At 32.6% G+C, this 18137-nt stretch overlaps 1 protein-coding gene across 1 annotated transcript in view; it reads right to left on the minus strand.

Annotated features, from left to right (window-relative positions):
* Positions 1 to 17392, minus strand: part of LOC118194290 (calcium-activated potassium channel slowpoke-like) — a 240720-nt gene extending 223328 nt beyond the window's left edge. Inside the window, exon 1 of the mRNA XM_035365509.2 lies at positions 14174 to 17392. Within this exon, the coding sequence (XP_035221400.1) occupies positions 14174 to 14536 (363 nt within the window). The 5' untranslated portion in view covers positions 14537 to 17392. The remainder of the gene's footprint in view (positions 1 to 14173) is intronic.
* Between the last annotated feature and the right edge of the window lie 745 nt (positions 17393 to 18137).

The raw sequence follows: 18137 nt of genomic DNA on the forward strand, positions 1-18137 counted from the left end.
AATAATGTTATGTTGTAGCAGATTGGAAGAAGACTTACTTTCTGACATCCAAAGCAGAATCGTACATTCAGAATTTCAAAATAAACACCGTCTGGCAGTAATTTCATTAATTTAGAGTTTCATGGATGAAAGCTTCTTTGGCATACCTTTCGAATTTATTGAAGCACAATTTTTTATAGTCTTATGGAATTTCTATGTATTTGCTATGCATTGACAGAATAAATGGTCTTTAATTATCGCGTGAGATATCGCTGAGAAACTATAATCAATTCTAAAATAAAAGGCCTATTTAGCTAACATATGGACTGTGATAGCTATTTTTAAGCATGTTTCATATTTTTGGAACCTTTCCAGGTAGCAATGGAAGACGAGCGGTAAACTAAATATGGTTCATAAGTAATTCATGCCTCCTAGTTGATAAGAGCACATAAAAGAATTTAAAAACCAGATCGCAGCACTCCTGTTAATGGAACGATTCAGAGTTCCTAAATTAGAATAAAAGAAAATTCTCGAGTCTTTCGCTCCGAATAAGCAAAAGTATAAACACCTGATAAAATATCAGCCGAGTGTTTTAAGCTGAATTTTTTGAAGTCTTACAATGTACAGGAGAATGTTTAATTCCCGAAACGTGTACAACTCAAAATGGCCGAACTATAGAACTTTTATCTGTCCGAATATTTAAAAATTCCGGATAATTTGACGGTATTTTTTCTGTAGACCAGACAACTATATGCTTTACTAAGAAACTCAAAATGGCCGAACTATACAACTCAAAATGGCCGAACTATACAACTTATATCTGTTCGAATATTTAAAAAATCTGGATAATTTGATGGTATTTTTTCTGTAGACTAGACAACTATATGCTTTACTAAGAAACTCAAAATGGCCGAACTATACAACTCAAAATGGCCGAACTATATAACTTATATCTGTCCGAATATTTAAAAAATCTGGATAATTTGATGGTATTTTTTCTGTAGACTAGACAACTATATGCTTTACTAAGAAACACAAAATGGCCGAACTATACAACTCAAAATGGCCGAACTATACAACTTATATCTGTTCGAATATTTAAAAAATCTGGATAATTTGATGGTATTTTTTCTGTAGACTAGACAACTATATGCTTTACTAAGAAACTCAAAATGGCCGAACTAGACAACTCAAAATGGCCGAACTATACAACTTATATCTGTTCGAATATTTAAAAAATCTCGATAATTTGATGGTACTTTCTCTGTAGACCAGACAACTATGTGCTTTAATGAAAGTGAGGGAATTTTTTTAATTGTCACGTATTTCATTTCAACAATAGTTAAGGGGTGTTGGAACCCAAAAATCGTCAAAAAATGGTGATTTCGGCTTTTTGCATTTTCAAATTCTCTACAATTTTATTTTTCTAAAAATACCATTCTTTAATCCCTGTGAAAATTAAAACTGTAAAAAATCTAATTTTAATTTGTTATAGAATGCTTTGATCAATGAGGATTTTTACATAAAAACGCGTTATTCTCCAAACATGATTTTTTATACTCGCTGTACCTTTTCTCAGGAACTACTGCTCACATGTATCTAAAACTTTTATGGCTTATTTATTAGGTTTCCTAACATTTACAGAAATGAGCTTTTTGTGATAAACTAAGAAAAAAAATTTATTTTTTGTGGGCAAAAAATGCTAAATTTTACTATGCCTAACAAAATATTCTGTAAATTACTCTTAATTAAAATTCTTTCAAAAGCTCATTTCAGTATAATCAGATAGGTATACTTTAATAACACAAAAAATTTGAAGTGTATTTCTACGGCAGATTTTGAGAAAAGGTACATCGAAAAATGGCCAATTTAACATTGTCGTTATAGGGGTTGCTGATACGCCTTAAAACGTTTTGGAAAAACTTTTAAAAAAAAAAGTTAAAAGACGTTTCTAACTTAAAAAAAAAGTAAGTTTGTAAGAATTATGTTAATTTTATTAACCGTTAAATTTTGAGTTAAACTTCCTTTTCAGTCACTTCTTAATTTCAACTTACCACTTCCGCCCAGAACGTAGTTTTAGAATCACGTATGAGTGCTAATGAGGAAGAGCGGTATTTAACTACGAAGTTCTACTGTCTTATAGAGAGATATACCAGACATTCTGGCTGCACGCGTCCGCCATTTTACACTACTCTCTCGTAAGCTATTATTACACTCGGCCGTACTTTAGGCCCTTGATAGCTTCGCAGTCAATTATCGTTAAGAGGCCAACTCCGTTAGAATCTTGATAGCTTCGGCTATATCTCTTTAGTTAAAATTAGTTTAGTTTGATTCTTAATCTCTTAACCCCTTGGGTACATTTGAAGTCTGAGACACGTCATTCACTTTTTCCCCCTAGGAGCGGTTGACGTGTCTAAGACGTCAAACCAAAAATTAAACTCTTGGGTACATTTGACGTCTGAGAGACGACTTTCACTTGTTTTACCTAGGAGCGGATGACATGTCTAAAACGTTATTTGAGGTTAGGCATAATTCTGTTCATTTCATTGCAGCTTGTATCAGTCATAATAAAAGAGGCAGTTACAGTATTTCGGTGAACATTATTTGCGATACTCTGACCCATTATGTCAAAAACAAGAAATATATTTTATAATAGTAATAGCGAAAGTGACTTTGAGAAATCTAAAGAAGAATTGTTTAGTGATCCTGAAATTGACAATTACAGTGAAATACAAAGCGAAGGTGATGAAGACGATATTGAACTAGAAAATGATGACAATTGTAATATAATAACGAGGTTTCGAAGACACACAAGACGTCTATCGAGCAGTGATAGTGAATCTTCTCGTGAATCAGTATCAGAGGAATGGATTTGGGAAGAAGAAGAAAATGTCGCCGATATAAAAAGTTTTTCTGAAATATCTGGAATTAATCTTTTGAGGCTGCGTAGACTAGGTAGTAATCCTACGCCTTTACATGTTTTGAAAGAAGTCTCGGATGAAGATTTTTGGGACACTATAGTAGAAGAGACGAATAGATATGCCAGACAAGGGATAGAAAAAGAAGGTTGTGTAAAAAAAAAAAAAAAAAGTTGTTTCCTGTAAGTTCTGATGAAATGAAAGCTTATATTGCATTATGCATCTTGATGTCGCACATGAAGAAGCCAAAAATGCATATGTATTGGTCAAAACGATATGCAATAAGTACCCCAATTTTTGCCAGCACTATGGCACGCGATAGGGTTTTGATATTTCAAGCTTTCTACATTTTACGGATAATGAAGAGGAAAATAAAGATGACGGAATAAGAAAGATTAGAAATATAGTGGATTACCTAAATACTAAATTTTGTTACACTTATACTCCTAAAGTGAAGTAGCTATTGATGAATCGCAACCAAAAATTATATCCTTTCCACATGCAAAAATTTTGTCAAATAAATCCGTACCCAAGCGGTTAAGTTCAAGCCCGAATGTTGGCTTTATTGTACAACTCCAAAACGAAGTTCTGTTAAATCTTATGTGAATAATAAAGGGTCTTTTAACCCTTCTCGAGTTTACTTATTGTCTCTTTCTTCACATTTAATTGTAACTTAGAATTGCACAATGGAGAATCCTATAAGTTATATGAAGTGCTAGAAACATCTTTTGCTGATTTAAAATATTAATTCTGATGCTCGTAAAGAATTGGGTGGATACATTATAAATTAAATACCTTTGTAGCAGCTAGATACATTACAAGGTGTCTAGCATATCTCTCTTATGCTTCTATGCAGAGTGGATCTCGTGCTTCTCCCCAGTCGTCCTTTATGTGGACGACATTATGGGATTCCTATCGGGTGTGCGTTTGTGACTACTAACCGAAAGTAGGATACCCAGCTTGTACCTGGAAGATACGTCGTGAGAGAGACACTTGTTTTTTCATGTTCTCATTAAAGGAAAAAAAATCTAATGTGGACTCCACATGACGGCCTATTAAATGATGCACATTTTTTTGTTTCACTTTATTTAAAAATATTCACTCGCATTATTTTATTTTAATTAAACGATCCCTCGAAACAAGTTGAAAATGACATCAAAAGCTGCAAAATTTTTAAATTAAATATCATACAGAAGTCAACCTTCATTGCGTCATACAGAAGTCAACCTTCATTGCGTCATACAGAAGTCAACCTTCATTGCGTCATACAGAAGTCAACCTTCTTGTATTTTTATTTTTTCATAATGAGTATTTATAAAACTTTCCCGCATATTAGGTATAGGAACCGGGAGTCGATATTAAAAGCTAAATTTCGTTATTTCTCGAAAATCTTTTTTTTTTATTTGATATTGCCAAAACGTATTTTCGTCATTTTAAACACTTTTATACTTAGAAGTATATGATAAGTATAAAAAGAGAGCAGTGTTTAAAAATTTAGCATAGATAAAACTCTAAACAAGAAGCATTATATCGTTTCCAGAAAACTGTCAGCGTAGCGTTCAAGCTCGTTAAGAAATCTGGCAATCCAGTTTCACTGAAATAGCGAAATGTCACGTTAGATTTTAAATAAAGGCTTTTGATGGCCATCTATAAATGCAAAATTTTAAATTAAAACGTTAAACTCTTTTTAGGTTAAACTTCAAATATTCAAACGAAAAATACTGATGAAAATTCGTGTTTTTGAAATATCCCATTTTTCTCCCACGATTCTTCGATTTCGAGCTGCAGCACTTAGGATGATGATACATTGTAGTGTAGTGTAAAATAACGTAACCAACCAAATGATTTAAAACGCTTGACACGCCTCTGCTATTTTTTTTAAACTTCAAAGATAAAAAAAAATCTGAGGTGTACACCACATAACTTCCTTGTACGGAATATTAAATGATACGCATTTTTTCCTGCACTTCATTTAAATTTATTTCCTCGAATTTCATTAGAGATATATTTCTCATTCAATTCATTCAGTTCTCCCTTCGCGACAAGGCAAAAATACATAAAAACTCAAATTGAAAGATATAGACCAAATACAGTTAAACAATTAAAAAAAATGTATAATTAAAATTCCAGTTTCAACGCAAAAACAAGCAATTCGCTAGCGGGCAAGAAGGCGGAATTTTCGATGCACAAAACTAAAAGCTTTCTTTTTTCCGCACTCGACAAAAAGGCTTAATTCACTATTCTGCTCAAATATGGTAAACAAATGTGGCTGCTATGGTAAGAAAAATTAGACTTAGCCGCACTCAAACATCTTCTAAATTGTTGATAATTCTACAGCATGCAAATTAACTAAAGGCATAGAAAGCTTAACCATTACGCATGTTATTAAGTGCGCATGTTTTGTTTTAAAAATAATTGAATATTTAAAAATAATTCAATTATTTTTAAAACAAAACATGCGCAATTTAGCAACATAATAAGAATAAAAAGAATTGAGCTTAATGAGCCGAGTAATAGAATAGGTTATATATATATATATTATATACGTTTAGTGCTGCCGATTGCAACCAAATTAGGAGGTGCACAATTACATTTTATAGCACAATTACAATTATATTTTAAATGTACAAAATTTTAACTTTCTAAGGTTTCTCATTTTTGAGTCATGCGACATATATATATATATGTGTGAAGTACCAGCTTTTGTCGTAGCTTAAATTATCAGACGATAAGTTTAAAAACAGGATCCATTTATTATTATTCAGCAGAAATAGCCGTTACAAAATCAGATATCCGGAGTAAATAAAACGAATTACTAATAACTTTTTGTATGAAGTTTACTGCATCGTTACAATAAAGAAAAGACCCCGATATTTATTTGCGAGTTCTTTTATAGCCTCTGGAAAGGTGGAGCTTCCAAGAAATGACGTCAGCCTCGTCAACCAATCCAGTTCGCTTTAAATATTTCCAGAACATTCTATAACTGTTATACTGAAAATGAATCAACTAAAGGAAGAATGATAAGAGATTACTGTACATTGAACACAAGTCATGAAATTAAAACAAAAAAATTATAACGCAAGTAGAATTTTCGAAAGAAATGAAAGACAGCTTCCGAAAGTCTATTAATGTCATGTCTATTAATGAAAGTCTGTTAATGACTTATTGTAACAATATCAATTCAAGAATATTTATAGGACAAAGAAACTAATAATTTACAGCATGAACACTGTGTAGAAAAGGCGGGAAAAACAACTTGACTACGGGGCTGTGGATTTAATTCCACGTACATTCAAATAAGAGAACGTCGCCATTAAAAATGAAAAGAACATACAGTTAGAATTTTAAATGTATTCTTGACTATGGAATTTTATTATTACAAATATATATATATATATAATTAGCATTAAAGTCTCTACGCAAAAACAAGTAGTTCAGCAGGCGGGCAGGAAGAAAGATTTTTCGGTACACAAAACTGAAAATTTTCTTTTGGGCTTACTGGGCCCAAAACCAGCATGGTTTTTGGTTGGGCCCAGCAAGTTGGGCCTACTCGGCCCAAATACACTGAAGTTGGGTGCAGAAACTGACTTAACTCGCTATGCCACTAATTTTTCAAATGTAAACGTTACGTAGTAGCACTTTAACAAGATTTAAATTGTTGATAATTCTACAACTATTGCATTCAGATTAATTAAAGGCATAAAAACCTTAACAAAAACATGAGAACAAAGCAAACGATGGTATCCTGTTCCTGCGCCGCAGTTAATCCATGCCTTGATATAGAATAATAAAGTACTCAATACAGTGTATTATTTTTCATGTACAATTCATGCTGTAAATTATTAGTTTCTTTGTCCTATAAATATTCTTGAATTGATATTGTTACAATAAGGTCATGATGACATTAATAGACTTTCGGAATCTGTCTTTCATTTCTTTCGAAAATTCTACTTACGTTATAATTTTTTTGTTTTAATTTCATGACTTGTGTTCAATGTACAGTAATCTCTTATCATTCTTCCTTTGGTTGATTCATTTTCAGTATAACCTTGCTTTTAATATTTGTCCTTACTTAGAAGTTTCTGTCCTTTTCTATACACTATATAACTTTTAACTAATTACACTAAGTAAATAGCTAATAGACTAAGTTAATAGTCCACGCACTATATAACATTTATTTTATATAACTTTTATTAAATTTCCTTAATTACACAAAGCAAATTTCTGCGAAATATTAATGCTGATGTCTTAGTAGTGTGCATCGATAGTAATTCATTTCCATGTAATTTTAGTCAAAACTGCATTTCAGTGTCATGACACTGTAGGTATGTTTCGACTCTTTCTTTAATTTTATGTAAATTCATTATTGAACTGTTTTTTAATTTTATGAGGAAGAATTTATGGAAGTGTATTATAAGCATATATAGGTATATATAAGTTTTATAAGTATAATAAATATTTTATAAGAAAGAATTTATATTATAAGCATATATAAGTATTATAAGTATCTTTTTAAGAATAAAGAACGTTTGTTAAATTCAAATATATATATATTATAAGTATATTATAAAAGTGAGGTAGATAGTATATGTATATTACTTATACCTCATATACTTATTATGATCTACTTATAATATATACATAATTATATATATAATATTCTTATACATAATATAATATATTTATATTTAGTATAATATATTTATAAATAATATAATATACTTAGTATAATATACTTATAACTTACCTTATATATACTTATAATGTATCTATATATAAGTATTTTATGAAGAATTTATATATTATAAGCATATATAGGTATATATAAGTTTTATAAGTATAATAAGTATTTTATGAGGAAGAATTTATATAAGTATATTATAAGCATATGTAGGTATATATAAGTATATATAGGTATATATAAGTTTTATAAGTATAATAAATATTTTATGAGGAAGAATTTATATTATAAGTATATATAAGTGTATATAGTAAGTGTAATTGTAAGTGCAATTTCTATAAGTATATATTTTCTGATAACTTCCGTTATCAACAGGAAGCCAGGAAACATAGGGTTGCTAGTAATTGGTTATAAAGTACTTTTCAAGTGACTTTGTAAATGTTCCCCTAGTAAATACTGCCTATTACTGCTCGCATTAGATCGGAGTCGTAAGTTTAGATATAAGGACATGTTTCAAATTTGATAGAACTTTTCCTTAATAGAAAGGCACTCAATACCAAAATGGAGTATGGACCGTCGTTTTACCGAAATTTTATTGGCAACGGTCTGTTACAAAACACGCCAACAAAAAATTGCGCAGCTCAAGATAAATGAGGAATTCATTCAACCGAGAATTTAACATTTCGGAAAGTTCAAACATAAAAATCTTAATGTTAATTTTTAACTAAATATTAATGGTGCAAGACAGATAGGAAAAACACAGACAGTAAGATAAGCATTCTTTGATATTTATGCCATAAGTTTTTATACAAAAGACACAATAATAATAAATTTCAACACTTAAAATAAAATTTTAAGGGACTCGTACACCTTAAAAATCCATAAGATCATCGAATATGTGACAGTTGCAAGAATTGGGATAACTTATTTATTTTAAAAGCAATTACTTCCAACTTTTTACAGCTGACTCCATAATATAGCTGCTTTCTGAAATAGTAATCAGAAAATTTTGTGTTGCCACAAATAATTTTATAATTTAATCCGATTTGTGACAAGATTTTTCGTCATGTTTCCACCTGGCGCGCACAGTTTAATAAAATCTGTTGCATAATTTAATTCCATATTCAATATATAGTTTTAATAACATTTGGAAACTACTGTGAACCAAAAATCCTAGGAATTTCATGATAAATTTTTATTTTATTTGGAGTTGAGTTTGTAAAATGTATTTCATTAAAAAAAAATGTGTAATGTTTTGGTGCATACAATTTTCAATATTAAAATATTCGTCAGGTTTTTGGTACAGTTAGAAAATAGTGCCCATATAAAAAATTCCATCAAATTTCAAGTACGTAACATTAGCCATTTTTAAAATATCATGCGCGCAAGGTGGAAACATGGCGAAATATTTTGTCACAAAGACGATTAAATTACAAAATTATTTATGGCAACACAAACTTTCTGGTCACTAGTTACCAAAGCAGCTATATGATGTAGTGAGCTGTAAAAAGTTGGAAGTAACTGCTTTTCAAATAAATAAAGTATCACAATTCTTGCAGCAGTCACATATTCGAAGATCATAAGGGGTTTAAGGTGTATGAGCCCTCTTAAATGAGTTGGATATATAAGCTGTAGTTATTAGTTATCATACTAGAAAACTCAAATATAATCCATTTGACATAACAGTTTCATCATATATTGCGTTTAGAGAGTTAACCATCGTTTTTAATTTGCAATACTCACATGTACATCCTTATTGCATATTTTGGGTTAGAAATAATCTGGTCATGCTGTACCATTTCCCAGGAAAGTGACGAAAAAACAGAATACACCCCACAAAGCCTGATACTCATAACCTAGTACCAAGCTCCTTCTCATTTCATGGTTTTCCCCATGTGTAACGTGTATAACGTGTACACGAACCAGTTTCCCTTAGAAAGTCCTCCACGAAGGCATCCCTCCACTTAGGCAGATGGCCCACCAGCGGCCGAGCGGTAAAGTCGCTGAACACTGGTAGTACGGTCCAAGGTTCGAATCCCGCGAGCGGGCTGGCTGCATGGGCGTTTTCGTGGTTTTCCCCGTGTGTAACGTGTATACGAGCCAGTTTCCCTTAGTCCTCCACGAAGGCATCCCTCCCCTTAGGCAGATAGCCCTCGAGGCTTTGCCATAATAACACACACACACCACTTAGGAAGATAGCCCTAGTGTGCTTTGCATTAATTGAATACACCACACACCTTCTCATTTCAGCATTTTGAAGCGAAACTTTTCTTACAGTTGACGATTTCCTTCATCATTCAACAGATAAGGATTTTTAGAGTCCTCTCTACATGTGACTTTGACAGCCACTTCTTCGACAGATAAGCCTCATACGTTTTGCTAAATTAAAACAGATCTTTCTTAGACATCAGTTTCTTTGCTGCGCGTTGTCCATAGTGAATATTCTAAGATAATACTACGTTACCTTTAGAAACATTACCCTTCTAATGTACTCTCTTCATAAAACTTTGACATCCACAGAAAAGACTTATGATATTCTATTACAGCATTTCTCAATCGGTGGTACGCAAGAGAACAATAGAGGGTACTTAAAGAAACACAAATATTTTTAACTATTAAATTGAAAAATATGGTGAAAAAAAAGAACAATTGATAGAAATTTGCTGTGTTCGAACTCCAATTGAAGATTTCAAAAGTGGCAGACTTGTTAACGTTATAAGGTATTTCTCCCGCCTTCCTAGCGTGTCTTCGTGGTGTAGTTGTTCTGCACGCTGGGTTGGTATTCCAGAAGTCCGTGGTTCGATTCCCGGGGAAGCCGATTGTCATTTTCCATCTTGCCTGCTTTCAAAAATCCTAATGTCTCTACAACGTTTGGCTGAACCGAAGAAAACAATTTAAAAGCATTTCAAATCAAGGTATTAAATTTTTATTGCCTTTATGCAAAATCTATTTGTGTGAACAAGGATTTTCTTCCATGATGTATTCGAAAAATAAATACAGAACAAAATTAAAAATGGATCCTAATTTACGGTTAAAACCAAATGAAATAAGATCAGTCATAAAGAAACTGATCTCTCTCTTAAACAGGCCCAAATTTTACACTAAATTTTAGATTTAAATTATTATAACTTAAATTTTGATAATTAAAATGGTAACCAATTTTTAATCAAATATTTTTATGTGTGCATATTTTAGCCAACAGGTTGTGCAATAGCAATGTATATATATATATATATACATTTTTTTTTATATTTGAGGAATTGAAAAATAATCATTGTAAAATGTACTGGTGGCACTTAAGTTTTTCAGTTTTTGTTTAGATGGTTCGCATTAGTCAAAAGGTTGAGAACCGCTGTTCTATTATTTATAGAGAATAGTCTAAGATAACTCTACATTATCCTTTAAAAACATTACCCTTTTAAGGATTTTTATGGTCCCCTCTGCATGAGATCTTTGACAGCCACATGAAAGACTTCTGATATTTCACTATTTAAAGAGAATAGTCTAAGATAACTCTACATTATCCTTTAGAAACATTACCCTTTTAAGGATTTTTTATCCCCTGTGCATGCGACCTTTGACAGCCACATGAAAGACTTGTATTCCATTATTTAAAGAGAATAGTCTAAGATAACTCTACATTATCCTTTAGAAACATTACCCTTTTAAGGATTTTTTTGTCCCCTGTGCATGCGACCTTTGACAGCCACATGAAAGACTTAAAAGGGTAATGTTTCTAAAGGATAATGTAGAGTTATCTTAGAAAACGTAAAGTTATCCTTTAGAAACATTACTCTTTTAAGAATTTTTTGTTCCCCTCTGCATGAGATCTTTGACAGCCACATGAAAGACTTATATTCCATTATTTAAAGAGAATAGTCTACTCTACATTATCCTTTAGAAACATTACCCTTTTAAGGATTTTTTGGTCCCCTCTGCATGAGACCTTTGACAGCCACATTACAGACTTATACTCCATTATTTATAGAGAATAGTCTAAGATAACTCTACATTATCCTTTAAAAACATTACCCTTTTAAGGATTTTTATGGTCCCCTCTGCATGAGATCTTTGACAGCCACATGAAAGACTTCTGATATTTCACTATTTAAAGAGAATAGTCTAAGATAACTCTACATTATCCTTTAGAAACATTACCCTTTTAAGGATTTTTTTGCATGAGATTTTTGACAGCCACATGAAAGACTTATATTTTATTATTTAAAGAGAATAGTTTAAGATAACTCTACATTATCCTTTAGAAACATTACGCTTTTAAGGATTTTTTTTTTGGTCCCCTGTGTATGAGACTTTTGACAGCCGCATGAAAGACTTATGATATTCTATTATTTAAAGAGAATAGTCTAAGATAACTCTACATTACCCTTTAAACATTATCCTTTTAAGGATTTTTATGGTCCCTTCTGCATGAGATCTTTGACAGCCACATGAAAGACTTATGATATTCCACTATTTAAAGTGAATAGTCTAAGCTAACTCTACATTATCCTTTAAAAACATTACCCTTTTAAGGATTTTTATGGTCCCCTCTGCATGAGACCTTTGACAGCCACATGAAAGACTTATGATATTCCATTATTTAAAGAGAATAGTCTAAGATAACTCTACATTATCCTTTAGAAACATTACCCTTTTATAGATTTTTTGCATGAGATCTTTGACAGCCACATGAAAGACTTATATTTTATTATTTAAAGAGAATAGTTTAAGATAACTCTACATTATCCTTTAGAAACATTACGCTTTTAAGGATTTTTTTTTTTTTTTGGTCCCCTGTGTATGAGACTTTTGACAGCCGCATGAAAGACTTATGATATTCTATTATTTAAAGAGAATAGTCTAAGATAACTCTACATTACCCTTTAAACATTATCCTTTTAAGGATTTTTATGGTCCCTTCTGCATGAGATCTTTGACAGCCACATGAAAGACTTATGATATTCCACTATTTAAAGTGAATAGTCTAAGCTAACTCTACATTATCCTTTAAAAACATTACCCTTTTAAGGATTTTTATGGTCCCCTCTGCATGAGACCTTTGACAGCCACATGAAAGACTTATGATATTCCATTATTTAAAGAGAATAGTCTAAGATAACTCTACATTATCCTTTAGAAACATTACCCTTTTAAGGAATTTTTGGTCCCCTGTGTATGAGACCTTTGACAGCCACATGAAAGACTTATATTCCATTATTTAAAGAGAATAGTCTAAAATAGTTCTACATCATCTTTTAGAAACATTACCCTTTTAGAAAGATCGGTATCTCGAAATTATAGCGTACCTTCTAAAAGTCATGACAATCTAATATTACATGACAATCATCACAAGACTTTCCGGCTCAAAAAAGGAGGAAAATTTTTTTTTCTTGTCAATGACGGAGAAGAAAATTATGAATTTTTCTTTGAAATTAGGTTAAAAAGTCCTCCACGAAAGCATCACTCCCTTAAGGCAGATAGCCCTCGAGTGCTTTTCCGTAATCTAATAAACCAAACCAAAGCTTTGAAATTTGGTCTTTGAAATTTCTATGAAATTCGCTCCAAACAGTTTTGTAACAGCACTCTTGGATAACGACTCCTTTGATGCAATGCCATTTTCTGACATGGCGTCATCCCTCATAGAGTCCTCACGGGTTATCTGAGCTATATCACCTCCAATTCATGTTCTAAATGTAGTAAAGCACGTTTTACATTTTTACTAATGATTTGTAATGGGTCTTTAAGGGGGCTCATACACCTTAAACCCCATTATGATCTTCGAATATGTGACTATACCAAGAATTGCGATAACTTATTTATTTTAAAAGCAATTACTTCCAACGTTTTACAGCTGACTACATAATATAGCTGCTTTAGGAACTAGTAACCAGAAAGTTTCTGTGGCCACAAATATTTTTGTAATTTAATCAGCTTTGTGACAAAATTTTTCGTCACGTTTCCACCTTGCGCGCATAATATTTTAAAAATGGCTAATGGCGCATACTTGAAATTGGATGGATTTCTTTATACGGGCACTATTTTCAAACTGAACCCAAAATCTGATGAATATTTTAATATTAAAAATTTTATGCACGAAAACGTTACAGATTTTTTTTAATAAAATACATTTTATGAACTCAATTTCAAATAAAATAAAAATTTAACATGAAATTCTTAGAATTTTTGATTCACAGTAGTTTCCAAATGTTATAAAAGCTATATATTAAATATGGAATTAAATTATGCAACAGAATGTTTTAAACAGTGCGAGCAAGGTGGAAACTTGACAAAAATGTTTGTATCAAAGCTGATTAAATAATAAAAATATTTGTGGCAACACAAACTTTCTGATTACTATTTCAGAAAGTAGCTGTATTATGCAGTCAGCTGTAAAAAGTGGGAAGTAATTGCTATTAAAATAAATAAGTTATTCGAATTCTTGAAACAGTCACATATTCGAAGATCTTGTGTGTTTTAAGGTATACGAGTCCCCTTAAGAGGAGCATTTTGTTATGTCATGGATATTTTCAAATACAAATTTAGAAATAACTTTAGATTGAAAGAGATGAAGAAAATGTGAATGAAATGGACTTACCAATATCCTTCCTGTGGTCGATTGGCCAGAGATGAGTTCCCCGGCCCAGTCTTTAGCTTCGGTCATAAATCCTATTTCATTTCCACCGGCCGCCGCGCCGCCTTTGCCGCTAGGATCCGCCGCTGCCTTGGCCACTTTCACCCCAGCTGCCCCGGCCGCCTTCTCCTTGTTCCGGCAACAGAGAAAAGCAAATGCTCGCCATATCAGGATGATGAAGAGTCCCGCCATGAATGTGAACACGCTCGACAGAAGGAAACACCACCATTTGCGCTCTTTCATGCATTCTTCGTGGGGATCCAAGGGCAAAGTCCCGTTGGCCGCCCCGTCGCCCCCATCTCCGTTGGTCACTGTCGTCTCCTCCATGGAAAACTCTCGCTAACTTCAGGAGTGAGACATCGGATAGAGTTGTCTGTCCGTCTTGTTGATTCCTCGAAGCAAGAGCGTTATTGATTCAGTCCTTGAGAATAGTAATCTGAGCAATTTCTGCCGTTCCGAATCTTCATAGAGTTTCTGGTTGTTCTGCAAGACGTGTTCTTCGATTCGCCTTTCCTCTTCCCCCTTTAGGCTGCAACATTCGCTCCTTGTATGCCGGGTTGCAGTCTCGAATAATATTTGTGACCTTAGATTCTGCCCTTTGGGTTTGCTATTTGGTGAAGCGAGATCGAGAAAAAAAAATATCAAATCTTCCCTTTTCTTAGTTGATTTCTGTACGTGGTTCTAGCTATACGCGAAAAAAACGTATCCTAATGAAGTTGTTTTAAAACGAATTCAGGTCCAAGTGACGGGATGTTAGAAGCCGAAATTTAATTATTGTCCTTCTCGCAAAATCTTTTAAGACTATGTTCAATTAAATTACATTTGAGAATTATTATTTTTAAATTTCTCTTAAGACTTAATTTTTTGCTTTTCTCTAAACCAAGTTGAGTACAGTGCTGAATTAACTCTATTTTCTGTTTTGCTTAGATATCTAAACCATTCTAAATTTCTTAACACTCAAAAGTTTTCCTGAATGACACCGAATAAAAAATTCCTTTTAGTTTTCAATAATTCCTTTCACTATTATTCGAATCCTTAACGTTTTTCACCAAATGGGATACCACTTGAATGACAGAAGTATGCTAAGCAGAACGTTCAACAATAGAGCTGCACTAATTGTATTTTTTAGTTAGTTTTATCTTAAGCTATAATGAGTATTCCAAAGGGAAGATTTGAATAAAAACTGAAATGACTTCCGAGATTCTCGCCTCGTCTCTCCTAATCTACATTTCTCCGAAGGAGTATAGTCTCCAAAAAATAACAGGTCGAAACTGCTGTATTTAGTCAGAACAAAAAAAGTCTCTATAAGACCGTATTAAAAATATTTTTCAGTCAGAGCTATTGTCTTCTTTCGCTGCTTTCACGTAATGGATTTTTTTTTTTCGTATGTATTGACACTTATACAAGTTTGGGTTGAAGCCTGAGGTGCAGTTTGGTTCAAAATACAGTGCAAAATAATGTCCAAATCTCAAAACTTCTCTTCTTGATTTTCACTAGACATGTTTTCGATATATTTCTTACCTAATTTACGGGGCAGTACCTTTCTTGCATGAGCACGGTACAAGAAAGAGAAAGGAGATCACTTATTAAGTGTTTTGCAAATACTATTTTCTGCACATCCATCTAACATGTAGTCTGAAGTTTCACGGACGAAATAGTAACTTCGAATCGTAACATACAAACATTAAAAAAATAGTTCATTTTACACCAAAGTTAGTAAATACCTAATACAGCAAATACAACATTCAATTAATTAGAAAAAGATTCTATATGTAAACTGATACAATGTATAAAACGTGTAAAATTCTGTTATGTTTACCACAACTAACTCTCAGTTTAAATTTATCGATTATTTATACGATTCACTCGATAACGGAAAACACATTTTTAAACAGAACGACACGATTAATATTATTTTCAGTACGAGATTTATTTGGGCACGTACAGCACCGAATTTGTTTTACCCACATCTCCGATATTTGGTCCATAATTTTCAGGGACAATTACTAGATTTCAAATATCAGTTTAAGGAGGCTTCTCTGTTGTATTATAAGAGATATTCTTCAATCGTCGGTGCTTTTTTAGTTTCCTGAAAGAAGTCATTAGTAGAGACGTTTACTAAAGGCAGAACAGTGGAAAAATATCGAATATTCTCTGACGGTGACCGAGACACCGTTCTAAAATGGTTTTCTGAAAGTAGATTTATTATATCAGGTATCATAGATAGTTTTATATATGTATATTGTAATACTGCATATGATTTGAATTTTTTTAAAAGGATATCGCGATTAATTCTAACAAATTTGACTTCGTAATATCCGAACTCAAAGCACGATAACTAACTCAATTTTCCGTATCATAAATCTTGACTTTTTGAAATAAGGAATAAATAAATTAGCTTTAATCCTAAGAAACGTTTTTCATCAGAAAATATATTTAAATTAACAAAATAGTATATTAAAATTACATACTAACTTTAAGTATCATATATTCTACTATCGATCCAAAAATGCGTAATAGTTAACCAAAAAGTAAGTAAATTTTAACTTTGGAACAAGCAGCAGGGAAAACGATAGTTAAACAGAACTGCAGTTAGAGCTTTATGTAAAATAATTATATACTTACCACTTAGCTGGTTGTTCCGATGGTAAATTTTATGGGGTTCGTTGGGAGTGTCGGAGGAATGTGCGTAATGAATGAGGGTATTAAATTAGGTGAAGAAAAATATCGAAAACATGCCTAGGCTGAGTCTGCTAAATATCGACTGGTCGAAGAATTGTGATTTCACATATGGGGATAATTATAAGGGAGAAATAATAGTTCCAAACCTGAAAGTATTCGCACCGCTGGGGCCGACTACATAATATTTCTTGGCATCATCCTGCGACAGCGGTTGCGCATGCGCAACACCTCTTCCAAAGATGGTGACGGTTTTGAAGATTTTTTTCCTTCCTTTCTTTACCTCGCTCTCGCAGACGAAAGGAATTTTGCGCAGCCACTTCTCGTTCGAGCGACAAATGGTGGTGTTTCGCTGGGTGTCTGCCGAAGTTTCTACACTGGGGGTTTCGGTCCTTCCCCCCGCTTACAATTGTGATGGTGGTGGAGGCTGTTTAAGGCGTCGCGAGCAGTTAGTTTCGATAGCAACCGGTGCAGCCTTTTCGGGTTCCGCCGCCGTGCGGATGAGAGAGGAAGTCCGCGAATCCCTGGAAAGGTGCTCTAGGGTTGCCAAGAAAAATGCGCTTTGTCGCCAAGTTCTAGCCACTTTAATAGTCTTCTAACCAGAGGATGCTTAGGCAGATCTGTTGCCTCTATAAAAATACAAAAAAAAAGTCTTTAATTTCCTGCTGCACTCTCTCTTAATCACTAATTTTATAAGCATTTCTTAATATTTACTGGAATTTAAGACATAATTTTCAAAATAAATTGGAAAGAAATTAACGTAGGTTAGATCAAAGATTACTAAGAAAGTTGTGTATAATATTAAATTATTATACGATAAGTGTAATGTACTTTACGTTGTAAAATACGTTTGAAATTCGATATGCAGTATTTAACACTGAAAAATTTCGAAATAATGAGTTAGCATCAAACTTAAAATAAAACAGGAATATATTTTTATTTTCAATTCATAGTTTAATTATTAAACCCACCTTAAGAATATATCGGAGCAGCGATTACTTCTTAAAAGCCAAATTACACATTTAAAGGCAATATACGGTATTAAAGGCAAAAGTCTTTGCTGCATGGGATGAAACACGTCAATGCAAAGTTTAAAACCAGGCAAAATTCAATCCTACATTCCATGGACATTACTGTAAAATTATTAATTGTGAATGTTGAAAGAAATGGTATGTATCTTCCTCGAGTAGAAAACCTGTTCTGGTACTTTTATAAACCAAAATATGTGTAATATATATTTACTCCTGTT

The sequence above is a fragment of the Stegodyphus dumicola genome, chromosome 1 (assembly GCF_044657685.1).
Source record: "Stegodyphus dumicola isolate Sdum_Otavi_A_Nest chromosome 1, ASM4465768v1".
NCBI classification, from domain to species: Eukaryota; Metazoa; Arthropoda; class Arachnida; order Araneae; family Eresidae; genus Stegodyphus; species Stegodyphus dumicola.